The sequence below is a fragment of the Nyctereutes procyonoides genome, unplaced genomic scaffold (genome assembly GCF_905146905.1).
Source record: "Nyctereutes procyonoides isolate TBG_1078 unplaced genomic scaffold, NYPRO_anot_genome, whole genome shotgun sequence".
NCBI lineage: Eukaryota > Metazoa > Chordata > Mammalia > Carnivora > Canidae > Nyctereutes > Nyctereutes procyonoides.
In genome coordinates this window covers 31126820-31151860 of record NW_026575131.1, presented here as the reverse complement: position 1 = coordinate 31151860, position 25041 = coordinate 31126820, and the positions used below count along the sequence as shown (strand labels likewise).

Sequence of the window (25041 nt, the reverse complement as noted above, 5' to 3'; positions counted from 1 at the left end):
TGTGGAAGGTGGCAGGGAGGCAGAGGATACCCAGAGGTAGGAATCCGTATCTCAAGAGTCAGAATTTTCTCCATTCTGGCTTTTGTCTTTTGAACCCTCCTGCATTTGCTTGTCAGTGTCCCCTCCCTGGGCAAGGAGCTTCCTTGTAAAGCCCCATGGAAGGTGTGAGTGTTGATGAAGTGCCCAGTACCTGTAAAGTCACTGAAAGTAGGCCCGCAGGGCTGAGGCTTCTGCTGCCATTTCCTCCTCGGATCTCCACAAGGTCGGGGAGTCTTCCTCTTCCTTGTCATGCTTCTGGAGCTTTAGAGAAAACAATGGAAAAGGCTCATTAGTGGGTCCTTGGGATCCTGAACAAGTGTTATCGGCTGAACACAATTTGAAAATCAGAGGCTGGAAATTTGTGTCTCTTCATTGCATTGGTTTCCCAGATTTGAAAATGGGGAGGTGTCCCATAAGAATCACATTTCCAGCTTTTCTAATAAAATTACCAAGTTAGACTATCCTGTGGCCTGTTCCATGCTTTGTCTTGTCTGCAGAGGCTGTGAGTAGGAGTCACAGACTGGGGAGCATCTTCCCCTTTTCCGTAATCCCCACCACTCTCTAATCTTATGCTCCACTGGCATCATTCATTTATTTTACTCATTGGATACTAAAGGCATGGGTTTGCTGCCTACCCATGATCGTTCCTCCAAGTTGGCCTGTGGTTTACCTACTATTTTCTTTGGCTTAGTCTCTCTTATATGAGCTCTGAGCGGTTTTGTTCAGTGAGCCAAAATAGCCCATGCAAATCTGTGATAATAATACAAGAGCCATGAGTACTGAGTAGGAAATAAGAGCATATCCATTAAAAGGGGGCTAAGTAGGCAAATGGTTAAAAAAAAATTAAGAAACATCAAAAAATTAACAATTGCTCTAAGTCAACTGAATCATTTAAAAATTTTCAAATACATTTATTTTTTAAAGCATCTTATATATGTCTCAGATTTACATGGAATTGAAATTTTATTTACTCTCTATCAGAGAGAGGGTGTTCTTAGAACATTTCATTAGAAGAGCTCAATTTCCCCCCTTAATCTCTTGTTGCAATTCAGTTTTATTAACTAGATTTGTTATTCCTGTGTGGGGCTTTATCCACTGTAAAACGCTAAAGGTATAAATTCATTGGATGCACAGTGTAGTGTTTTGTAAGTCATTGGAAGAGATTGAGGTAAATGATTTAACAGCATCAGTGATGGCTGGTATTTATGATATGAATGGGTAGTTTCTTTCATGTGTATTATTCCATCCTGCATCATTTCATTGAATCTGTACCATAATCCATACACAAGGCAGGCACTACTTAGCTCCATTTTAACAAGGAGGAAATTGAGATCTGAGGAAGTTCATTTGCTTGTCAAAGATCATCCAGCTAGACAGTGGCAGAATTGTTCCCAGTGATTTCTGCCTTTTTATCTATCCTGGAGAAACTGCCATGCCACCAAAGAATGGCCAGCTCCACCCACCAGGTGCATTCCCCTAAAAAGGCAGATCCTTGAAAAGGATCTTGCTGCCTCAGCAAAAAGTCTCTCTACTACCATAGTGGAGTTTCCTATCTCAGGCCCAAATTACTGTAAATCTAACCCAGAGACATCCCATGCCCCCCACCCTCCACCTCTGTGGCCCTTTGCAGCAGATGGAGAAATTTCACCAGTGGTTCAGAACGAACTTTGACACACAAGGCAAAACAGTGCATAGCCTGGCTCTCCAGCTGAGCTGTATTTCCACTTGGGGGAAGTTTGAGCCTAAATGAGGTTCATCAGCATATAACTGGGCCACAAATCTGTTGATGAGGGTCATGGATCTTCCGTTCAGAATTTGGCTGCCAGCGCTCTGGTTTTACATTTTGCCACATAGATTTAATTCTCCTTAGTGGAAGAAAACCACATTAAGAAGTCATTTCCTTCCTTGCGGAGGCAGATATGACGCAACTGCTACAGGCGAGGCAAACGGGATTGCTATTTTTCTACTCAAGAACTAATTTTCATTTTGATACTAGCTTTAGGTCTGTTATAAATCCATCTTGTAACAATTCAATAGGATGACAAAGAACAATATATACAGCCCAGAAAATATAGCCTTCCCCACTTCTGGTGCTGGCTTTGAAAAGACACAGAAATCAAGCATTAAGTGGCTTCATCACCACAGATCATACCAGATGAATCGAAATAATTTAGAGCCTGTGAACGTTAATGCCTCCCTGGTTATTAGGCGACCGTCTGTTATTGTCATATGCCTTACAGATGGCAACGTTGTGTCGACACTTCGAAGTTGTTTATGCGAGGTAGGAAATAAATAAAACAAAAACTAATCATATTTGCAAAGCTCTGTTGTATATGGCTTTTAAAACTTAGAGGTTTCCCTCCTAAAGTCCCATATGGAAGCATGTGGCTTCCTTTAGAACAGCAGTGTTCAGTGCTGGCTGCCCACTGGAATCACCTGCAGAACTTAAAAAAAATACTATTGCCTGGGTCAACCCAGGGATCCTGATTTAATTTGTCTGGGGACAGCCTGCATTTGGCATTTTTTTCCAAACTTCTCACCTAATTCTAAGGTACACTTATGGTTGAGAAGCACTGAGTTTGGGAGAAATGTGTATGTGTATGGGTAGAACCCGTGTATATACAGAAATAAAACATTTTCCTGTAAACCCGTTGCTTGTCACTCTATCAACAGAATAGATAGAGTGCTTTGCAAACTCTGCTCTAGAACTGCTTTCCTTCGATTCTCATTCTCTCCAAGAGGTGTGTGGACCATGGGGCTTGTCTCAGCAACTCTAGGTTGCTTATCTAGTTCAGGAGCCTTTGAATGAATTTTCAGTGTCTGCAGAAATAGGGAGCCCAGGAACCATCCTGATGAACAAGACTTGTGTTTTAGAAGAGCCCCCAGGTTACTTGAAAATTAAGCATGCTATAGTTTGGAGTAAATTTCTGCTTCCCTGAGGCAAACCAAGAACCTGGTAGCTGCAAGCCATCACAGGCTAGCAGAGATCAACTCTAATGACCTCAAACAACAGTTTATCCAGCGGGTACTACATGCCTTGAGGAAGCTTTAATGGGGGGGAGTTCACTTCAGATGAACCTTCCAGATTAATTTAGGCTGTCCCCAGGAAAGGCAATGACTACTTATTAATGTAAAAGATATTTATTCTGTCCCTGCAATGGTAGGGGCTGGCCCTGGCACTAGAACACTGAAACAGGCCCTTTTTCCGTCTTCAGGGGGTTTCCAGGTAGGGAGAGTAGACACCAAATGGTTAATTATGAATGAGAGGGGCATCTCCAAATGATAGGGCTGCTGCTAGGAAGGCATGACCTAGTTCGAGGGGCTTTTGAGAATCAATTTAGTTTGGTAAAGAAACAGAGTGCTATAATAAAGAGTGATGGGGAAGAGGGAGTTATCTAAGGAATATCGAGCAATATCTCTCCAAGAAGATGAGGTTAGGGCCCAGACTTTGACAATGAGAGATGCAAATTCCTTAACTCTTTGTGCCTTAGTTTTTCCCTCTGTGAAAAGGGAGCAGTAAGAGTTGTGAGTAGTTATGTGCATGGCACATAGTAGTAGTAACAGCAACAGCAAATATTACCACTGACTACTTTTAATTACTAGGCTAGATATACTGTCCCCCCCGACAATGACCACTGACCAGCCCAGTGATGTTATATCCAGGAGTAGAAGTGCCTTTCCTATCTTCATGGTTCCCCAATGACCTGTGTCTTTTGGACCTTAAATACCCTGTAAAAGTATTAAGAGCTGTGGTCAAAATTCAGGCCCATATCAGCAAATCTACTGACACATTCAGTCAAAGGAGGAAATTTAGCCCCTCCAGCTCTAAAATGACTTACAATAATCCTCTAACAAGCAGGGTTGTTGCAAGGAGTGAAAAAGGTATTAATGGAGGCTCCTCACAGGTAAAAGTCAAGGTTCTAGAGTACAAAAGCATGTGGTAATGGTCAAATACAGTCAAAATTACCAGAGGAGCGTGGCTGCTAGAGTTGGCAAATAAAAATACTAAAACAAATGAAATCAGTTTGTTTCATTTATCTCATGAAGTATCTGGGACATATTCTTACTAAAAAGTATTATTTCTTTATCTGCAATTCAAACTTAAATGGGCTTTTTCCTGTATTTTATCTGGTAACTCAGTCCAGGAGACCTCTTTGAAAAAGCCCACACCAAGTACTTGGGTTGTGCCCACATCTGCTGAGCTGTGAAATTCTGGAAAAGATACAAGCTGTCCAAAGGATGAACAAATTCAAGGCCAGCATTTGGTGCACTCTAAGGCTTATTATTGCATGAAACAAAGAATAAATCACCAGTTCTCTTCAAATCTCCTAGCTATCACTTCTCAAGTGCACACTTTTTCACATTTTCACATCTCTGAAATCAAAGTGTGTTCCACAATCAATGGTGTGTCGTGATTTAATTGGCGGTGTTTTTCTTTGTTAGCAGTACATAAAAGAACAGTTCTTCTAGGTAACTATGTGGGATTCAGCACACTGCAATGCTCCATCTTTCCTCCTGATAATTACATCACATAAGTTAAATGGCCATGAAAATGCTCAGCACCACAGCACATTCCTCTCCTCCTCTCCTCCAAAGTGAAACTTTGGAACAGTTGACACAGTTTTCACAGGTACTTGGTTCTTTAGAGGAAAGTGCTCACCAAAGTAACAAAGTTTGCAAAAATTTGAACCAAAAAGTCTTTATTCACATTCAACAGAGTGAAGTCTGTGATGGTTCCTGGAAGAGTATTCCATTTCTATATAGCTTTGAAAAGAGATTAAAAAAATGTATCTGCAGTCATTCCACTTTATCTGCCTGAAATGATTTTGGGGAAGGTAGTGTTAACAGGATTTCTGACTGAAGTACTGATATGCGTCGATTTTGACATTCCACTCCTTCCTGGGCATTGAGCGTGCTATCAGGAGGTATGTGGGGTAAAGATTAATTCCCTGATGTAATGCTCAAACTGCCTTGGCTATTGACTTTTTTATAGCTCTGTAATGGAATACAGTAGGAAGAATGATTCACAATAATTTAAATGTTTTTCAGAATTTGGAACTAACCTGTAGTAAAATGCCAAACGGTCTTCCAAGGGTGGGGGTAGGGGGGAGAGAAACAATTTAATACCACTTCTTAAAGAAGCAAGTGGCCGAATATAAACTTGAGTGTTGTTATAAAGTACATTAATATATTTCATTGTTATTAGTTTTGTAAAACAACACAAAGAGCAGACAGCTTAAACTATTTCTTATGGGTTGATGGCTTTGTTGAGACAGGTGTTTATATAAAATCTTGAAAGGGAAATAATATCCAGGAATAGGGAAGTAAATCCATAATATATATATATATATTATATATATATATATATATATATATATGATTCTCTCTGCCTCTACTTTCAATTTACCCAACAAGCACTTGTTGATCTTATGATATATTCCAGGCACTGTTCTAGGTCTTATGATAGCGATAAAGATGAATAAATCAGAAATCTGTGCCTTCTGAAGGCTCACCACCTGACCAGGCAAACAGATTTATACATATGTAATTTAATCCAAGTCTGGCATAAGGACTGGGCTGGGCTAGAAGTTCTATCATAGCACTCTCAAAATATCTGAGGGAGAGAGTAATTTTTCCCAGGATGGGGTCTTGGGTTGATTTTACAAAGTTAGGATTTGCCCTAGGCTTAAAAGATGGTGGTGGGATTTTAAAGACAAGGGTATTCTAGGCAATGGGAACAGCTTCAGCAGACACATGATGTGTGTGCCAGCTCTCCTGCAGTTTGTGCCTTGGCTGGCTTCACCAACTGCTTGCATCCCTCTTTCCCGAGGAGTCCTGACGTGGGTAAGCCTGACCATCTATCAGAGGGGTCAAGAGAACTGAAATTTACTTGCCATTTGAAGAAGCCTTAACATTTCATTTTTTAAATATGGGGTAGACATTTCAATGACCCAGAGATGGCCTCTAGTCTATGACTCAAAGCCATGAACAGCTCTGAATCCTACTGAGAGAGAGTCATTCCACTTTCAGTCTTGCCCTAGTCCTTCTGAGCAATCGCAAAGAAAGGACTAGCATCTCCTTAACATGGTACCAACATGACCTTCAACAGAACCAGGGGAGCCATCCAGACTCTAGCTAGAATTTAATAAGCTTGTTTTGTTGAGAGTTGAGATCATATTTATTTTGAGAGTTATCTCCCATTTATGACGTCATCTCAAAGTTCCTGTTAAAGTAAATTTATTTAAGGTAAAGAGTCAATTTTGAAAATAGATGAAGTATGACAGTATCAGAAATATAGCATTAAGCTTGGCATGAACCTTGAAAGATGGTCCAGAGGTGGGAAGTTCAGTGAGGTGAGGGAAGTCACTGAAAATGTGAGGCTAAAGTGTGGGCTTTCTAGAATGTGGATGTGATTGTTTCTATTGGGCTGAACTAGAAAAGGCTTCAGAATTTGTTAGTTTTAACAGAATCTGAAAGTCAAATGATTTAACAGTATAAGAGCTCTGAAGAACAACCAGTGTATCATGATCTGTAGGGATGGTAGAGTGGTGGGGAGGGGGATTGGGAGGAAGACCTCCCCAAAGAAGTGCTGGTTAAGCTGAGGTGTGAACAATGGCTAGAAATCTCTTAAGCAAAGAGGAAAGAAAAAGGATATTTCACACAGAGGGAGCAGAAGTGTAGAGCATTGAGGAAAAAGGAGTCTTGGTTGAGTAACTGACTAGAAAAGGAAGGGACATGGTGGATCATTTGCAGCCTGTGGGGATGGCTGAGAAATGTGGATTTTATTTTTGGTGCAAAGAAGACATTAAAGGGTTGGAAGCGGGGAAGTTAAAAGCTTAGAATATATATATATATATATATTATATATTTTGTAGAGCGTCCTGGCTGGAGAATGAGTTAGAGAGAGATTCTGGCTCCTGCAGCAGCCAGACCAGAAATGATGGGAGCTGGGCAGGCATGGGCTTAGACGAAGGGGGGCCCTCGGGATGAAGGGGAGCTCAGCTGCTACAGTGGTAACTTAGTGGATGACTTAGTGGCTATATGTGCAGTTAGAGACTAGGGCTCAGTGCCTCCCCATGGTAGGCAGACCTTTCCCAGACAGCTTCCTTCTGCGGCCTTTGTAGAGCGCACACGGATGCCGGCTCCCCTGCTTACGGCTGCTCCAAAACAGGACGGTATGAAAATCACCACTGTCCTGCCCAGTATGTGCCTCTCTTCAGACACACGCTTCCCAAACCCCCCAAGAGGCCTTCCTGGACCATTTAGATAGAATTGGGTTATATTTCATGACTGGATGTTGTCTCGCTCTGTCCCAAACACACAGCCAGCATCCTCTGAGCACACATTTCCTCCCCCAAACACCAAACACCTCTTCTCTACATGCTGGTTATTGAGCACATGGTCACTCACTTAGGCCTTTCTTGGTGTCCGAATGAATCACCCCTTGCTTTCGTTTGATACAAAATAATAAGTCTGTGCCACCAACCTTGGGCAGCCACTTGTGTTATCTTAGAACCCTGAGGTTCTTCAGATATTACTTGATGCAAAAATATGTTAACTGCCTCCCTTCTTACTCTCTATGTGAGCTGGAACTCTAGACTGATGGCTACATTGTGAGACCTTTAAGTGAAAACAAATGACCTCTAGTGCCTTGTTCCCTGTGAAATTTCCAAAGCCTAGTTTATCGCCTGTATGGAGAGAAAACCAGGTAATCAGCAGTGCATTCATCATTTGATTAGTTGCCCAAGCTTTGGCTTAAGCCTCACTTGCTTGAGTTAAAGCAAAAGTTTTTTTGTGCGTGTGTGTATGCTGCCAATGAGGCCAAAATGCTGAAATAAGCTCTTATATTAATTAATGGCATCCTACTTTCAAGGAGTATAGAGTGTTGATGTTTAAGAATTTGTAACCCCCAAAAGTATTTATTAACTAGAAAATCACAGCACTGGAAAATAATTATGCCAAACCACTGTACTATAACAGAACCCAATTGCTTATCCAAATATACATTAAAGTATCACATTGTCAAGCCAATTGCCAAAGCAGCAAATGAGACTTTACCAGTGTCACAATTCGGACCAGCTATTACTCAATTGGCTGTACTCTGAATGGTCTTCGGAGTATCCCAGGCATCCTATAAAACCTGTACAAACCAGGTGGACAGTCAGGTTTGGTGGAGTACGTGCCTGCTATCATAAAATTGCTTTCATGTGTTAGACATTGTAATCTGTAGTGTTCCATCAGAAGCTTATTAGGAGCAGTTCAACAAAGGGAGGCTTCCGTTCCTGGTCTCATGCAGTTGGTTTCAATGAAAACAACCAAGTAGTCACTTCTTGTCAGAGGACCAATCAGCAAGGCTTAATCTGAAATGTGTATTTGAGAACGGTAACCCCAGACAGGGATTCCTGGATCTGCCATGCTGCCTCCTGGCCAGCCACCATTTAGAACTTTTTCACAAGGTGGCATCAGGGCAGTTGAGGAACCAGGCTCAGGAACTGGACCGTGAGGGGCTTGCTGGGGGGTGTTGAGATTGGAGTCACTACATTTGAGAATCATTAGCACAGACAGGGTAAAACACAAACTTGACTTATTTTGAGGACACCCCATGGCTAAAATCTTCCTCAGAGTGTACCACAGTGAGCCTCATGTTCCTAAGGGAGGAGAGTGATCCTCCCCAACAGTTGGGCTCAGAATTTCAGATGAAACTTCCACAATAGTAGTAGTGGTTACCAGGGCTTTGTAGAGAAATCAATTGTGCTTACCCAGAAGTTTTTGATATTTCCATTATAGTATGCCCTCGACAATTGTTAATCTGGTAGAAAGCCTCCTGTCTAGTTCTTGTGTGTCTGATAGAAATCACCAAATTACAGTAACATTCATCGGTGTCTCTTTACTGCTTGCTGGGTTTGACACCCAGTGTATTTTCAAGAAGCACAGTGTGTTTTAAGGGTGATTTGCCTCCCAACTTAGTGGCTGTACAAGTTCATCATTCCCATTTTCCAGATGAAACATCTAAGTCTCCTAGACACTTGAATCACTCAACCAACATGGCGAATGAGGAACAAGAAATACAGTTTGCAGGCTCTTAGTGGACTCTTGGATCTATTCTGTAAATTCTCGGCAACTTTCCTGTGGTTAACATTTTTGAGAGCATAGGTGATAGAGCAGCTTGGAGGAGAGGTCTACCTCCAAGCTGGGATCAGCTGAGGGAGTCTCCTCGAAGGGCACAATTGTAGCTCAGGCAAGTTTTCAGTAAATAATCGCTGATCTCTGACACCTCACCCTAGGCTCCATCATATCTGAGCTTTACTGGCTTTTTAATGGGAAGGAAATTGGTGAAGCAACGGGGATGAGAGATTTCTACCAGTTTGATTTCCTTAGGCCTCCTGTTTCTAGAAACACGCTCACCGAGAAATGAAATGAAACTCTTTCTGAAAAGGAGTTTCATGATTGACCAAACTTTGGAAAAGGAAACATTTATTCAGAAAGCAATTTCCTTAAAAAAAAAAAAAAAGGCAATTTCCTTGGCAAGCCATGTTCCGCAAGCCATCCCCCCACCGTGTCTTGGATATTGGTGTTTGAGAGAGAGTGTTTTCCTTTATTCCCAGAGTGATGTCAAGTTTGGTACTCAGAATGAGGAAAAAGAAAAGGCAAGGGGCCAATTTCTGGTTTCTTTTGAGCCTCCTGAACATTTTGTTTCATATTTGCTCCTACTACAATATGGCTTCTATTTCTAAAGGCCCTTTAAAGAATCTTTAGAAGAATAGCCCAGGCAAGAGAGGTCTCCTTGAGGAGAGTGGAACATCTGTACTGCAAGAAGCTAAGCAAACACACAACCAGAAACACGCCACCATAGACATGGCCTCAGAATCCTATTCAACATAATGTTGCAGGCAGCAACAACTAAACTCTCAAGATAAAGCCCATTTGGAGAAGTTGAATGAGGGGTGTGTAGGGGTTGCACAATCCAGGTCTCCCAAGCATTGGAAGCTCATTTCTCTGCAGAACTCATTCAATTATTCAACAAATAATAGTAATATATCTACTACATTGTATTATTCTGTGCAATGGTGAGTAAGCTGGACAAGGTTTAGGGCCCTCAGGAGGCATATATTTGAGGGGAAAAGATAATTAGCAAGTAATCAAATCAGTTACTACCATTCCAGGGAATAACAGAAGTACAGGTGACCATGCAGACAGGGTAGACTGCTCTGAGGAGGTGACAAGGAGGCTGAGAGGGATCAGCAAGTGTGTCATACCCAGAAGAAGAGCTGAGGTACCTCATGGTCTGTGCCTTCCCTTTCTTTAGTGCTAGAGGCACAAGTGCTAGAAGAAGGATTGGATGATTCAGTCACATCACTCTTGTTGAGCACCTACTTCTTGCTGGGCTCCAAAGAATATTAAGTGAAGTTGCAGTAAGTCCAGACTCCATGAGCTGAAGGTGGAGAGGTGAGATGGAACAGCGAGGCCCAGCTTTGCCTCTGAGATAGGCCAATGCCACTTTGTGGCTTGACTTTTTGCCTTCTGGTCCTCTGTCCCTCCTTAATACCAGGCCCTCCTGATAGGAAATCTTTCACAGAAAAGCAAGTGAGCAGCAAGCTATTTGCACAAGTGGTTACCAGCATAGGGCAGCAAGGACACAGGCTGACCTCGCAAACGTTCGCCATATGTTTGGCAGAGCTAAAAGAGCTACCCAACACCATCTGGCCAGGTGCCTGGCACCAGGGACCCACATGTTGGCAGATGAAAAATGACTAACATAAAATCTATATGCCAAGAGTATTCACCACTCCCCTGGACTGGTCATGAATTTCTTCCTTTTATAAGACAATCGTTCTGCCTCTGTTATGAAGCCACATCCCATGAAGCTGCTACACACCCACTTCAAGTAACATGCCCTCTGTTATTCACAAACTCATTGACTTCTGATAGAGCTGTGCCAGTGCCCTTCAAAGCCTGGTCCTGTGAGTTGCACAAATAAATTAGAAGAAGCCAACCTTTCCCGAATGCCTTTCTTTATTTCATTTAAAAATCTTCTTTAATGAAGCCATAAAGCCTTGGATACAGCTGAAACGCTAAGCTTACCATGCGTGACAGCAGATTTTTGTCACAAAGGATTTCAAATGCCTTAAAAAAAAATACTTGAAAGAAACTAAGATTTCCTTGTTATAGGCTCAACTGCTCATTTTATATACCCTATAAGTGACCATAATCCAGAAATCAGCACTGAAAACAGATGTAAGCCAACTGTAAACATAAACACATACAGCTTCACCACAGTGAACACTTAAAATGCAATACTAGGCTTGTGATTATTTTGAAGCATCAGGCTAGAAAAGAGATACCTTCACCTTTTTTGGCTTCCTACTGTGCATCTAACCTCTCATTTATTTATTACTGAGATGCTCAAGAAGCACTGTAGAAAGAGCCAAGCCTGGGATTTATACTTATATAAATAGTATATCAATAAATATAAATTATACATGATAATCTATGCTTGACTCATATATATATATGTATATGAGTGTATATATATAATTGTGTGTGTATAGCTTAATTTTAAGATATATAACTCACAACAATGTAAGTTATAACTTCATGAATGAAAAACCCATAAAAATCTTTTAAGAGTCCTAATCTTTTAATTAATCTCACCTCAGTGCTGCTCAGGGCTTTAAAGGAGTTTGGTTGCTTTTTAAAGGATAAAAGATCAAAACGATTTAAAGTAGCTTCCTACAATTTCAGGTATCTATTTAAAGTCCCAGAAAAAAATGTTTGAAAAGGGCTTGTTCCAAGAATGAGGGACAAAACCTATATTTACAGTTCTCCAGTCCAAGCATCCCAGGGGCACTCATGTACTGTCTTGAGATCTTACCCTTCCCTGAGACAATGGGACCCTGATAAGCAGTGCCAGGAAGCCATCTGTCCTCATCCTAAATCTGACCCTCCCTTCCCCAATCCCTACGCATAAACTCTGAGGGTCACACAGCATGAGATCAAATTCACATACAAATACCACTTTCCAATGCTGATGGATTTGAACTACACCTAAATCTGGCAAGTCCATGGTCTGGAGAGAATAGAGACCCTCAGGATCCCCCTGGCAGCACTGGGGAGAGGATATATTGGAGCACCCGTTTTGGATTATGGTTTAGCATGATCTCCTAAAGCTGACATTCACAACACACTGTGACCTGGCAATACTATCCAGATATATATCCGAAAGAAAATTTTCTCATTTCAAAGCAGCTCTAATTAAAACCCACAAAAACCTGGAAGTGACCAATGTTCTTCAAAAAGCAGATGAATAAACTGATATATTCACATCATACAATATGACTCAGTGGTCAAAAGAATTGTTTGACAGAGACAATTAGTCCAAATGGACAAATCTTAACATATTATGGAGGAAAAAATAATTTTTAAAAGATAATTGTGGGATGATGCTTTTTTATAAAGTGAAAAAACAACTTAAAAATACATCCTTTTTAAAAAATGCACAGAAATGCCTAAAACTACGTAAAAAGAAGTGAAGCAATGGGATCACGAGATTCAGGGTGATGGATAACTCTGTGACAGGGCACAAGGAGAAGGGTGGGATGTTGGCCTATCCTATGGCTAGGTATAGGGTAGTGTCAAAAATCATAGCTTTTGTGCTGATGGGCTTGCAGATACTCAATTAGTCATTCAACATAACTCCCGTCAAAGCAGGCCATGAATGAAAACAAACATAGCCATCCCTGGGCAACATGCAGTTTACAGCATAGGATCACCACAATTTCCCTCCCTCTGGAAATCCAGCTCCCATTCGGAGAAGCTCCATAAGAACACAACATAGTAGCATTTGCGACGTAAGAGCACTGAAGTTATTAATTGGATTCCAGATGTCTGAAATTGATGTATCCCTTCACTGAATCCCCCCTAGGATCTATTTTGGGTATAACACTTCACACAGGATGCTGTTCTTAATTAAAACTGCTCTGCCTTAAGAGCTTTATGTCTGTGAGATAGTCATCCAAACATTCTCCTCTCCATAAATTTCCTCTTATGTCCTATTTCCGAAGCAAAAGTAATACTCGCCTGGATTTTAATAAACATGTCTTCAGTGGTAATATAAATTTCACATGCTTTCTACATTTCATTATCTCTTTTAGTCCTTTTCTTCATACTGATTCTCAGACCAAGACTGTGTTTGAAGGGCTTTGCAGCCTTATGCTGTTTCTGTTTCCCACACTGGGGGCAAAAAGCAGTAAGCTGATGGCTACTTGGGTAGGAAACACAGACAAGCTGTTGAAAAAAAAAAAAGCCATTAATTGCCAAGCTATTTTGCTCCTCTCCCTCTTTAATTTTTGATTTTGGCAGTAACTGACTCTAGTTCATTGATATTAGATTGAAGTCCAGTAGCCAAGTTATTAGTCCAAGATCTGTGAGTTCCTACATGGTTACTCAGATTTTGTCTACCAGATGCCAAAATTTAAAAATTTAAAAATCAGGACAACTTGATTTTTGGTATTCCAGAAGAAAACCAAAAGCAAAAAAAAACCCACAAAAAAACCCCCCAAACCCCTGCTGATTTACTGTTCTCATAGAACAGCATCTGGAATCTGCTAAACCATGGAGACTAAGTTCAGGTGTCTAAATTAAAGCACTTCTGCATGCAGAATCTCATTGGATCAACTCTGGGGTAGGTAGAGGCACAATATTCTCATCCCCATTTTACAGAAAAGGAAACAAAGACCCAGGGAGATTAAGTGGGTTGTGGGGTCTTTTCTTCAGTCTTAGACTAGAAGCCTCGGCATGTTTCCCTACTAAAAAGGAGCCTCAATGAAATCTAAGAGAAGTGGCCTGAATCTAGATTTTGAAGCAGAACATCACAGCAGGAGGACTGTATAGTGGGGCCTCTCTCATTTAAAAAGTTTAAATTAAGTTCTAGATAGTGGCCCACGACAGTCTCCCAACTCTTGCTATCAAATGCTCTGGTCTTGAGTTATTGACCTTTGACATGACTTTCTTGGCATGATAGGCCCTTACTTACCATTTCACTCCATCTCTCAACCCTCTCTTTGCCTACCCTGTTTAAGTAGGAGTGGCTCTTTCAACAACCTGCCTTGTTTTTTTACCACTTGTCCTCTGCACATACGTCCTCTCCAAGGGATACATTTCTTCCCGTTTTCCCCAGGCTAGACCAGGTGGCCCTTTGATGTGTTCTGTTTCGCGATGTGACTGTGTTATAAATATCTTACCCACTAATTTATAGGTCTTATGAGGGCAAAACCATGTCTATTAGCAATATTCCATCTTCCTTTAATTGTCAAAACAACGTCTCATGGTTCGATCTAATACCTTGGTGAAGACCTTACAAAACCAGAGTTCAGTACATACTGGGTGTTCACTAAATACTTCTTGCCCAAATCAACCAACCATCTCAGAAGGGTGACACAGTTATAGCCATCTTCAGTCCTCAAAAACGGGTTTCATTCTGTTCTTCCAAACACATAATACTGATGCAGGGACACAGACACACTCTAAGAATGATACAGAACAACAAATATTTCTTTATAGCCCCCATAAATCTGAAATTTATATTCACTTGATCCAAAAATTTATGATGCAATAAATTGATGATGAACCTAAGTAGACAGCCAAATGTTGAGTGTCCTTAGTCTTTGCTCATGGATTCCCTAGTGTCATCTTCTTCCCTCTTTCAAAAATAATGAGAAAAAGCTAAGTAGCAAGCAGAAGGGCAAATTAAAGGGTTTATGCCTGCACAGAGGGCAGCATCCTACCCTTACTTGTGACCCATGATGAATGACAATTTCCTTGTTTCAGAGCCTGGAAGATCACCAAGGAAGTGGACCTCAGTTATCTCACAGCTAATCATCCCTTGAAGGAGAAGCTTGAGAGAAATAGAAACATGGGAGAGCAGAGGCTGTGGTCTGGAGTATGCTCTGGGTGGTCAGTGAGAACCTGTGGCCACATCCCGTTCCTGAGCCAGACCTCTGGTGACACCCACCCTTCTCCCACTGGGGTAAGGGAACATCTCGAAGAAGACTTGGTAGGATGCCTGTCAGTTTCTACAACGTTCCTTCTAATTGTGGGCATTCTTCTACGTGGCTTAATTGTACATGCGCACACTGTGTCAAATGGAGTTTCCATCGCCTCTATTCACTGCGTATTACATTTTTAATCAGTATATATAATTACTTACCACAAGCTGCCAGGCCAGACTTTCTGAGCATTAGTCTAATTAACTTAAGCTTGATAATTATGTTTCAGATACCATAGCAGTACACATAGAATTTGCAGATTATGCCGCCAGCTTATTTGATTCCAATAACATGTTTTCTCAGACAGTGGGTTAGTTTTTTTTTTTTTAATGGCCATCTGATAATTATTTAGGTTTCAAAGTTTTCCCTTAAACAAAATCATTGTGCTATTTAAGACAAACTTCTCAAATAATTAATGCAGACCAGACTAAAATAGGTTTCTGTATATTTTTACACATACAAATCTGTTTTTTTTTTTACTAATATAAACTCAGGCTGAGGAAATACTAAAGTATAAAAAGTTCTGATGGTCAAATGGCAGAACTTTCCATGTTTCAAATGGTCTATGCTTTGCCTTTTCCCGTTACATTTATTTGCCTTCTAGTTGACAAAAAAACAAGAGAAAAGGAGAGGCAAAAGAAATGGAAAGCCTCCAGGACTTACAGGTGAGAAACTAGGGGATGATAAATTCCCTGACGAACAATAAACAATATACTGAAGGCTTGCTACATGCCAGGCACTGAGTTAAAAACCCTTTTTGTGGATTATCTCATCTAATCATCCAGTAACCCTATGTGGTAGGTATGTGTTACAGATTGAATTGTGTCCCTACCCCCAAGATGTGTTCAATCTCTAACCCCTAGTGTGTCAGAATGTAACCTTGGATCTTTACAGAGGGAATCAAGTTGAAATAAAGCCACCAGAGTAGACAATCATGCAGAAAGACTGACCTCCTAATTCAGTGGGGAAGTTTGGACACAGACAGCCATGCACACAGGGAGAATGCCATATGAACATGAAGGCAGAGACTGGGATGATGAGTCTATAAGCCAGGAAATGCCAGAGATTGCTAGCAAACCCCAAGCCAAGACAGTCATGAGACAAATTCTCGCTCAAGGTCCTCGGAAGGAACCAACCCTGCTGACATGTTGATTTCAGACTTCTAATTTCCAGAATTGTGATAAAACACAGTTGCCACCCACTTTGTGTTCCTTTGCTATGACAGCCCTAGCAAATGAATACAGTATGCATGACCCCACTCCCCATCTTACAGATGCCAAAGCTCAGAAAAGCTATGTGGTGTGTCTAGGGCCACATAACTGTTGCACGGCAGGGGTGGAGTCCACAATGGGGCCTGACTCCCAAGCTCATGTTCTTGACCTTACCCACACCCCAGCCATGGAGCTACTGCCTAGGAGGGGGCAGAGAAGCAGTGCAACAAATCCTGGAAGTGGCTGATATGCTGTGATCATTTTATTGCTTCTTAATTAAGAGTAAGACTGAGATGGTGCTTGTTTCCACGTTTATACACAGCTGCCTTTATTTTTTAAAAAAAATGAATGCTGGAAATCCCTGCTTCCTAGATTCTGAGGGCAACAAAACAGAATGTACCTTTGCTCATAGTGATGGCAATGGCGCAGTTTTGTTCTCTTCCCACTTGTAACAGGAGAGAATAATGGGCCAAAAGATCAGTTGTCAATTATGTAAGGCATAGGAGGAAACAACAAATGAAATAGCCACTCTATTCAATCCAAAGAATCAGAGAGGAAAGGACAGATAGGTTTTCCCAAGATGTCATAGTGGACAGAGAGAGCAAGAATTAACAAACCTGCTCCATAAAGATCACTGACAGGGAATAAGAATAATTCTTGGGAAGAGATACAACCTTGATCCAAGGAAGGAAAGCACAGGGATGTGAAGAAAGAAAAAAAATGACACTTCCCTAAGAATGTCTACTGGAATGATCCAACAGAAAGTTTGACACCAGGCAACGGAAGGTAGCTTCATGTGCACTGAGCTTGTTACATCTGTTGTAAGACAGTAAAACCATCCAAATCCCCCCAGGAATCTGTGAGCTAGAAGCTGGTACCCCCACATGACCATAAATAGGGGCTCCAAGTGGTGAAATAGCCCAAAGTCAACCAGAAAATCACCGGGATGCCTATGTGGAAGAACAACACAAAAGGACTGTATTAGAGACACTGAGGCAGAGTCTTTGGGAGAGCTGCCTTTCTCCTAGAACAGTAGTGTTGAGGTATCTATTGGTATGTGTATAAGCTTACACTTAAAACATGGGCTACTCACTATTGAGAATTTTCACAAATTACATCCAAGTTCCTCTAGAACGGGGGTTCTGACCATTTGGGGGCATGTCAGGACATTTGAGACTCTGATCAAAATTATGACTCCTTCCCCTTAGGAAAAAATGTGCATACAAATACATCCTCTCACATTAAACTTCCTTGGGGGGGATCATGGGTCACAGCTTTAAAACCCAGAAAAGATACTTATTTCTCTAAGGACCCCATTTCTCTAATGACACGATGTCACAACAACACATAGTGTGCCATTGCACACTTTGATGGGGAAAATTCCTCTCCTCAATCCTTGGCTTGTATTTCCTCAGCATACCTGTTTCCACCACTGCTGGGAGCTCTATTGTGCTTCCTTCACCTTTATTCACCTGGCATGTCAGTCCAGGGCCCACAACACCCCCCCCTCCCCCAGTAATTATCAAGTAAATGTTAAGTGAATTTTTAGAAGGCCTCAACTGGAGGTATAGCACTCCCTCTGACTCACATTGCTTCCCCTCCTCGACTCTCACTTTCATCACCTATACTATTAAGTGGAAATCATAACACCACCAGCCCTGCTATGTGCAATAATACAAGTGAAAGCCATTTCTGATAGCAACAGCAAGCACCTATTGTATGCAAACTCTGTTTTATGTACTTTATTCTTCTTCATTAATCCTCACAACTATCCTGGGAGGGTGGCCCTACACTATCTCCATTGAATGCAGGAGGAAGCTGGGCCCAAAGAGATCTGGGGACTGACATAATCAGGCACAAGACTGGGATGCAAACACAGGCAGCCAGTGCCCACATCAGCCCTCCTGACCACTGTCCATTATGTCTCTTTCTAGACTAGGTGATGCCATACACATGTCAGAAACTGTTAGGACAAGAAGGCAAGATGGCCCTTTATTAACATAGCAGAGCTTGGGTAGAGGTGAATTTTGGAAGGCTCTATGGTAAGACCACTGAAGAGCTCAGTGTTATGATCCCAACCAGTTGGCATCTCAAGCCACATTAACAAACCTGGCCTCCTCTGGTAGAGCCAGCCTGACCTGTGAGGTAGCTCTTCTGTGAATGAGAAACACCTGGCCTTTCCTCTTATGCTCCCCTGGCACCCAGAACAGTGATTTCAGCCCTGGGTGGACGTGAGGCAGATATCAAGGAAGGGAAGCAGCAGCCTCAGCCTGGACACTGGGGTAGGTTGGGTACCATAGAGTGGAGAGCCAAGGCTCCTTCTAAAATCTGTTAGATTCACACAGACTTACTGTGGTGACCCTGTTAATACACCTGCAGGCCAGTTTGTGACTCACCCGCCTGTGGCCACTGAGCATGTGCCACACCATGCAAAGTCCTTTCTTTCCTGTTACAGACAAAAGACTTCCCTCCTCTGATCTTTAGTCAGAGAGTTCCTGCCTATAAAGTTTTCAAGCAGTCCATGCCCAGATGTACCTTGGATGGAATTCCAAATACTCCCTAAGGCCCAATCTTCACTGCCAAGCAGTCAAATGACTGCAGCTGATGTACAGGCTGGAGACAGAGCAGTGGCCAAGCCCCAAGCCTGCCCTCTCAGGACTCACAACACTAGTGGGCCACCCAGAAAATAATCTGGCACCTACAGAAAGTACGGAATGTGCTGTGATGAGGGAAATCTGGGCAACTGTTGGAGCACCAAAGAGGAAATGAATCTGGGCTGGGGAAGAGTGGTATGCAGGGGCTTGCCTTTATCAGAACAAAAACCCCAGATACCATGCTGAGCTTAATGCTCAGTGCCTGCATGCTTTAGCTCAATTACTCTAAAACATCTAGAACTTGAGTAGAGCATCTTTGCCCACTGTTCTTCTCAGTCCTCCTCATCCTCTGGGGGTTTCAATTTGAACATAACCTCTTTTAAGAGCCATTGGGACCTACCTTTCATCACCTACCCCCTCAGGTCCATCACAGTGCATGTCCTTCAGAGGGTGGCAATCTGCAGCCTTCCTTCCCCAAGTGTGGACTGCTGACCAGGATCATCTGGGGTCTTAGAAATATAGACTCTTCAACTCCAGCCTGGATGAATCCTAAGCACTGTCCAGCTGCCCTGTCCAGCACGGTGCCCCTACCCCCTTGTGGCTCCTATGCACTTGAAACATGGCTACTCTGAGCTGAGATCTACTATACATGTGAAACACATACTGGCTTTAGAAGACTTCATGCAAAAAAGAACATGAAATATCTCGATAATTACTTTATACTGGCTACCTGTGGAAATGATATTTTGTATATTTCAGGTTAAATAAAATCTATTAAAATTTTATCTTTTTTTTTAAATGTGACTACTTTAAGGGTTTATATTACATGTGTAGCTCACATTCTATTTCTGTCATATGAGGCTGCTTTAAAAATGTGAAAAGCTAGTCAAGGATAATGATCAGGAACCAGTGTTGGCAAACTATAGTGGACGGGTCAAATCAGGGCCAGTGGCACCTACGCCAGCACATGCTCTTTCATGGGGACACGGCTGCTCTTCCTCCTCATGCACTGTCGTGACAATTTCTGTGTTCCAAGGGCAGAATTAGGTAGGTGTGACAAAAACCGAATGGCTTGTAGAGCCTAAAATATTTACTACCTGGCCCTTTATAGGAAAAGTTTGTGGGCCGTACTCAAGAGCACTAGTTCCAGAGATGGACGGCCTGCCTCTCGATCAGGTCACCACCACCTTTCAGTACATGAGGCTGGGCAAGATACTTCATGTCTGAGCCTCAATGTCTGCATCTGAATCAGGGACAGGAGTACCAATAGTACAGAGCAGTTAGAATGATTCAATCAGTGGGTGGATGTGAAATTTTTTAAGGCTTTGTACCTACTAGGTTCTCAGTAAACATTAACCACCTTTGCTGTCACTACTAGCAATGATCACAGGCTATAATTACACATTTTGTGTTTTGTTACCTTTTTTTTTTTGTTTCTTAGAGAGAGAGAGAGAGAGAGAGAGCAAGAGCATAAGCAGACCAAGCGACAGGCAGAGGGAGAGGGAGAAGCAGGTTCCCTACTGAGTGGAGAGCCCAACATGGGGCTCAATCCCAGGACCCTGGGATCACAACCTGAACCAAAGGCAGATGCTCAATCGACTGAACCATCCAAGTGCCCCTGTTACCTTTGTTCTTATGCGTTGCTCTAGCGGATTAAAAACCCCAGGGGAGCAGGGATATTTTCTCCATCTTGATCCAGCTATTTCACTGAGCACAGTTTCTGGTGCATAGTGGAAATTCAGGAAGTATTAGTTACAGAGGCAAGTACTTTGCCTAAGGCTGCCTGATCAGTAAATTGCCAGGACTTGAACCTGGTTCCTTCTGTTCCTCAAACTCTTAACCTCTCCTGCCACCACCAAGTGTGGTCTCTAAACCAGCAGTCAATGTCACCCAGGAGCTTGCTAGAAATCCATATTCTTAAGCTCCATCCCAGGCCTTTTGAATCAAAAACCATTTTAACAAGATCCAAGAATGTCCAAGAGATTCATCAGCACACTTAAGTTTGGGAAATGCCACTCTGGGCTATAATTCCCAGTTAAGACTCTCTTCCCCCTCAACAAAATAATGTAGTATCAATCTTTCCACTGAGTCCCCTGTGGGGGCCCCCTAAGACCAGAGCTGATGATTTGTATGCACCCTACCGGGGGCCTGGGGGCATTTAGGTCCTGTGGTAAATGTCACTGTGCCATGTCAGAAAGTGCCCTTTCTCCTGCCAGGTTCAAACCACTGCAATGCTGGGGTGACCTCTCTGCACAGAAATCTGCTTAACATTCCATACCAGCCTCTACTGACCAGGCTACAGGCTCTAGTGGATGCAGCCGGGTCTGAAAATCTACTCCTAAGTCATTTCCCTTGGGGTACCTACCTCAGTGAATTCCTTCCCCTCTGCATTTTACACGCCAGCGGTTGCACCACCAAAATAAACAATCCATGCCACATTTAATAGCTCAGGCACCTTCCTCTTGAGTCTACAAATGAAAGCAAATCATCTCCCACTCATATTAAAAAAAAATTAAAATTCTTTCCACCCTGACTCTGGTTTTCTTACTGTCCACGACTACATGCTCTTCACCTCACTATTTTCTTAGAAATGGTCCATTATGTGGCACTTCATTGGATGAGGGTGTTTAAAATTAGCACAGAATCTTACAGTGGGTTCCCATTTGTCACAGCAAGAAGTTTCAAATTGTGGCCATCAGATGAACACTTGAAATTAGCAGAAGACTGATTAGCATAATTCTTAAGGGTCTGAACTCTAAACCCACAGATGGCCTCCGAGAGGACTGACGAGGCAGAAAGGAGATTAGGATAAATCTAATTAGCTAGGGGTGTTCCCGTCTCTCCAGTCAAGTAGTGAGGGATGGAGACGATGTGATGGATGGACAGATGGATCTAATGAAGCCCCATTACAGTCCTTCTGATCCCCACTCACAATGAGAGAACACATTACCCTGCTAATGGTTCTGGGAGCTAAGGCAGCCCGAGTTTGGTGCTGTGACCTCGAGAATGCATTTGAATTGCCTGCCCAGCTCTTCGCACATACCCACGGGATATAAATGAGCCTGAAAACCCCATGCCTGCTGAGGTGCCGCCCCTGCCCATGTGCTGGAAGCACCCCTACACTACCACCGCCACCACCACTCCGCTCAGGGAGTGAGCCTACCTCCTGGCTCCTGGCTCCAGGTGCTCAAGCTGGAGCCCCACAGCTTTTCTGCTCCTTCTGTTCTACGACTTGGACCTGTCCTAGGAGATGTGCTGTGGTTTGCACGTGTTCCCAATGCTACATGCTGACACAGACTACTGTTGTTCTCTTTGCCGGGGGTGATGGCCACACGCTATCACCACTGCATGCTGATTAGGGACAGGGCCCTTTTCTTGAGGAGCTCATGCCCCAGTCACAGAGAGGTGAGAGAAGAGCAGCACGGTTCACAGGCTAGGTGCAAAGTGCTGGGAGGACGGGCTCTGACAGCTCAGAGAACGAGGCAGAAACAGCGGTGGTCTCTCAGGGAAAGTCACGGAAAGAGGCAGGCCTCCACAGGATTTGGAGAAAGGCCCATCTCTCCCCTGGATGACCACAACCACCTCCTAAATGTCTCCTTTCTTCCACTCTTGAACTGCTATAGTCCAGCATCACTGAGAAGTCAGATCATGTGACTCTCTCCAGTGACAATCAGAGCTGACATTTACTGAGCGCTTACTGCATGCTCGGCACTTGACCTAAGCACATTTCACACATTATTTCACTTAATCTTTTTTTTTTTCACTTAATCTTTGAAACAGCCCTGTGTGGTGGGTACTGGTATCATCCCTATATTACAGATGAGAAAATGGCAGCACGAAGAGCTGGTCCAGCAAGTAGCAGAACTGATAGAAAATTTCGGGCATCCTTTCTCTAGAGTTCAGATTCTAAAGCCCAGTAACTGGTGTTCTTTGGCCCCTTTCCTCCCATCACATATGGAATAAGATCTAAGCCCCCCTCTGACCTCATCTTGCTCTAATCTTTCCCATGCTCCCTGTACTCCAACCACATTCTCTAAGTACTCCGAGTATGGTTCACCTCAGGTCCTTTGCATTTGTAGTGCCCTCTGTCTGGAAAGTGTTCCCACTTTCTCATACCCAACCTGGAAACATCAACCTGACTCTGATTCTCAGCAATTTAATTGACTCCCTTCCCACCCAGGTGATCTCATTCAAAGCCATGGCTCCAAATATCATCTCTGTGGCTCCCAAATTTGTTTCTAGCCTGGAACTCTCTAATGAGTTCCAACCCTGTGCATCAACAGGTTTTCTGATGATTGCTCTTGCATGTACAGCAAAAACTTCCTATTTCTTATAACCAAAGGAGAACACCTAACTTGTAGCCTCCCTATCCTATGTCTGTGTCAGTCTTTCCAGGAAATATCACTAGTCATCCAGCTGGTTCCTCAAGCCAAATAGTAGGAATTCTTAGTCTCTAAGTCCTCATAGTCAACTCCATCAACAAAATCGGCCAGCTGTATTTCTTTTTTTTTTTTTTTAAGATTTATTTATTTGAGAGAGAGACAGAGAACAAGGGGGAGGAACAGAGGGAGAGGGAGAAGCTGACTCCCCACTGAGCAGGGAGCCTGATGCAAGGCTCGATCTCAGGGCCCCACGATCATGATCTGGGCTGAAGGCAGATGCCCGACTGCTTGAGCCACCCAGGTGCCCTCAACCTCCCATATTTCGGAGTCATACTGCAAATGGGCTACTTCTCTTCACCTCCACTGTACCATGATCTATCATAAACCACTGTGATAACCTCCTAATTGGCCCCCTGGCTTACACCTTCACCTTCTTTCAACCCAGCCAGAGGGATCCTTATACAACTTCGGTCATGACACTTCCTCCTCTAAGACCCTACAACTCTAACTGGTAAGACCTCTGGGCCGCCGCCTGCTTGTATAACCACAGCTCCTTCTACTTGTTCACCAGTGCTCTGGGCTCGCTGGCCCCCTTTCCATCTCCTGAGCATGCCGAGTTCATCTTAGACCCATGGCTTTTGCCATCACTATTTACTCTGCTTAGAAAATTCTCTGTGCCTTTTTCCGTTAGTTATCAGCTGCAAAGTTCTCTCCTTGGCAAAGCTTTTCTGATACCTCTATCTACATTCATTTGCTCCAACACTGTTGGAGTTGCATCCAACATTTGCAAGTTTACTTGTTATTGTCTGTCTTGCCCACAAGGGTAATTTCTTTGAGGACCTGGAATGAGCTAAATTGTTCACCACAGTATCCTCCTGGTGCCCAGAACTTTAAGGCGGTATCAAGAGTATTTGTCCAATAAAGAACACCATGTGATTACAAACTAACAAAGTGCAAATGGAGGCTGTAAGATTGAAGACAGATGATGATGCTGAGACTCCCACAATCAGTGGAGATGGAGAGTGGATAAAGAACCAAAGTAGAGGGAACTTCTAGAGACTGGGAAAAAGTCTAATGTGTTTCCTTTGTTGTAACTGTTACCAATGAGACCCTGGAGCTATATAGGTGAATAGACCACCACAGGCCCTGTCCTCACAGCGCTTATGTTGTTTAAACCCTTTGTCCCCATTTTAGGATAGGTCAGGGGGAAGCAATTTATATCTATCAATCTATCTACCATCTACCTATCTATCTGACATAAAGAGGCATATAGTAAATATTTTAGGCTCTGTAGGCATACAATTTGTGTCGCAAATACTAACTCTGCTGTTACAGTGCAAAAGTAGCTCCAGACAACACAAAATCATGGCTATGTTCAAATAAAACTTTGTTTACAAAAGCAAGCAGCGGGTCTGATTTAGCATGTAGGTTATGATTTGATAAACCCTGGGACTGACTCTGCTTTAGGACAAAGTTCTTGAGGCCTATCACACAGAAAAGTAGGCTTTGGAATAACCAGGGTCTCTTATAGAAACATCTAGGTTCATTATTTACCTTAAATCCCCTCTAAAGCTCTTAAAAGACACTGATTCAGCCTGAGCAGTGGATCTGAAGTTCCTGTTAGTCTTTGTGTCAGTCCATGAATCAACCAGCTTTTATAAGAAACTGCACAATCATTGAGTTGTGTTGAGTTGAATGTGCTTACCCTGATGAAGAATAACTGAAAATGGCTAAGGACTTGTCAGCACTGGGAGACCATAGGAGTCCCAGC

General features: G+C 42.7%; 1 protein-coding gene across 8 annotated transcripts in view; it reads right to left on the bottom strand.

Moving 5' to 3' along the window:
• Window positions 1–25041, bottom strand: part of FHIT (fragile histidine triad diadenosine triphosphatase) — a 1388110-nt gene that overhangs the window by 25595 nt on the left and 1337474 nt on the right. For all 8 annotated transcript variants that reach the window (XM_055344936.1, XM_055344935.1, XM_055344937.1 and 5 more), the window contains one exon: window positions 191–300. In XM_055344936.1, the coding sequence (XP_055200911.1) occupies window positions 199–300 (102 nt within the window). In that variant the 3' untranslated portion in view covers window positions 191–198. The remainder of the gene's footprint in view (window positions 1–190; window positions 301–25041) is intronic.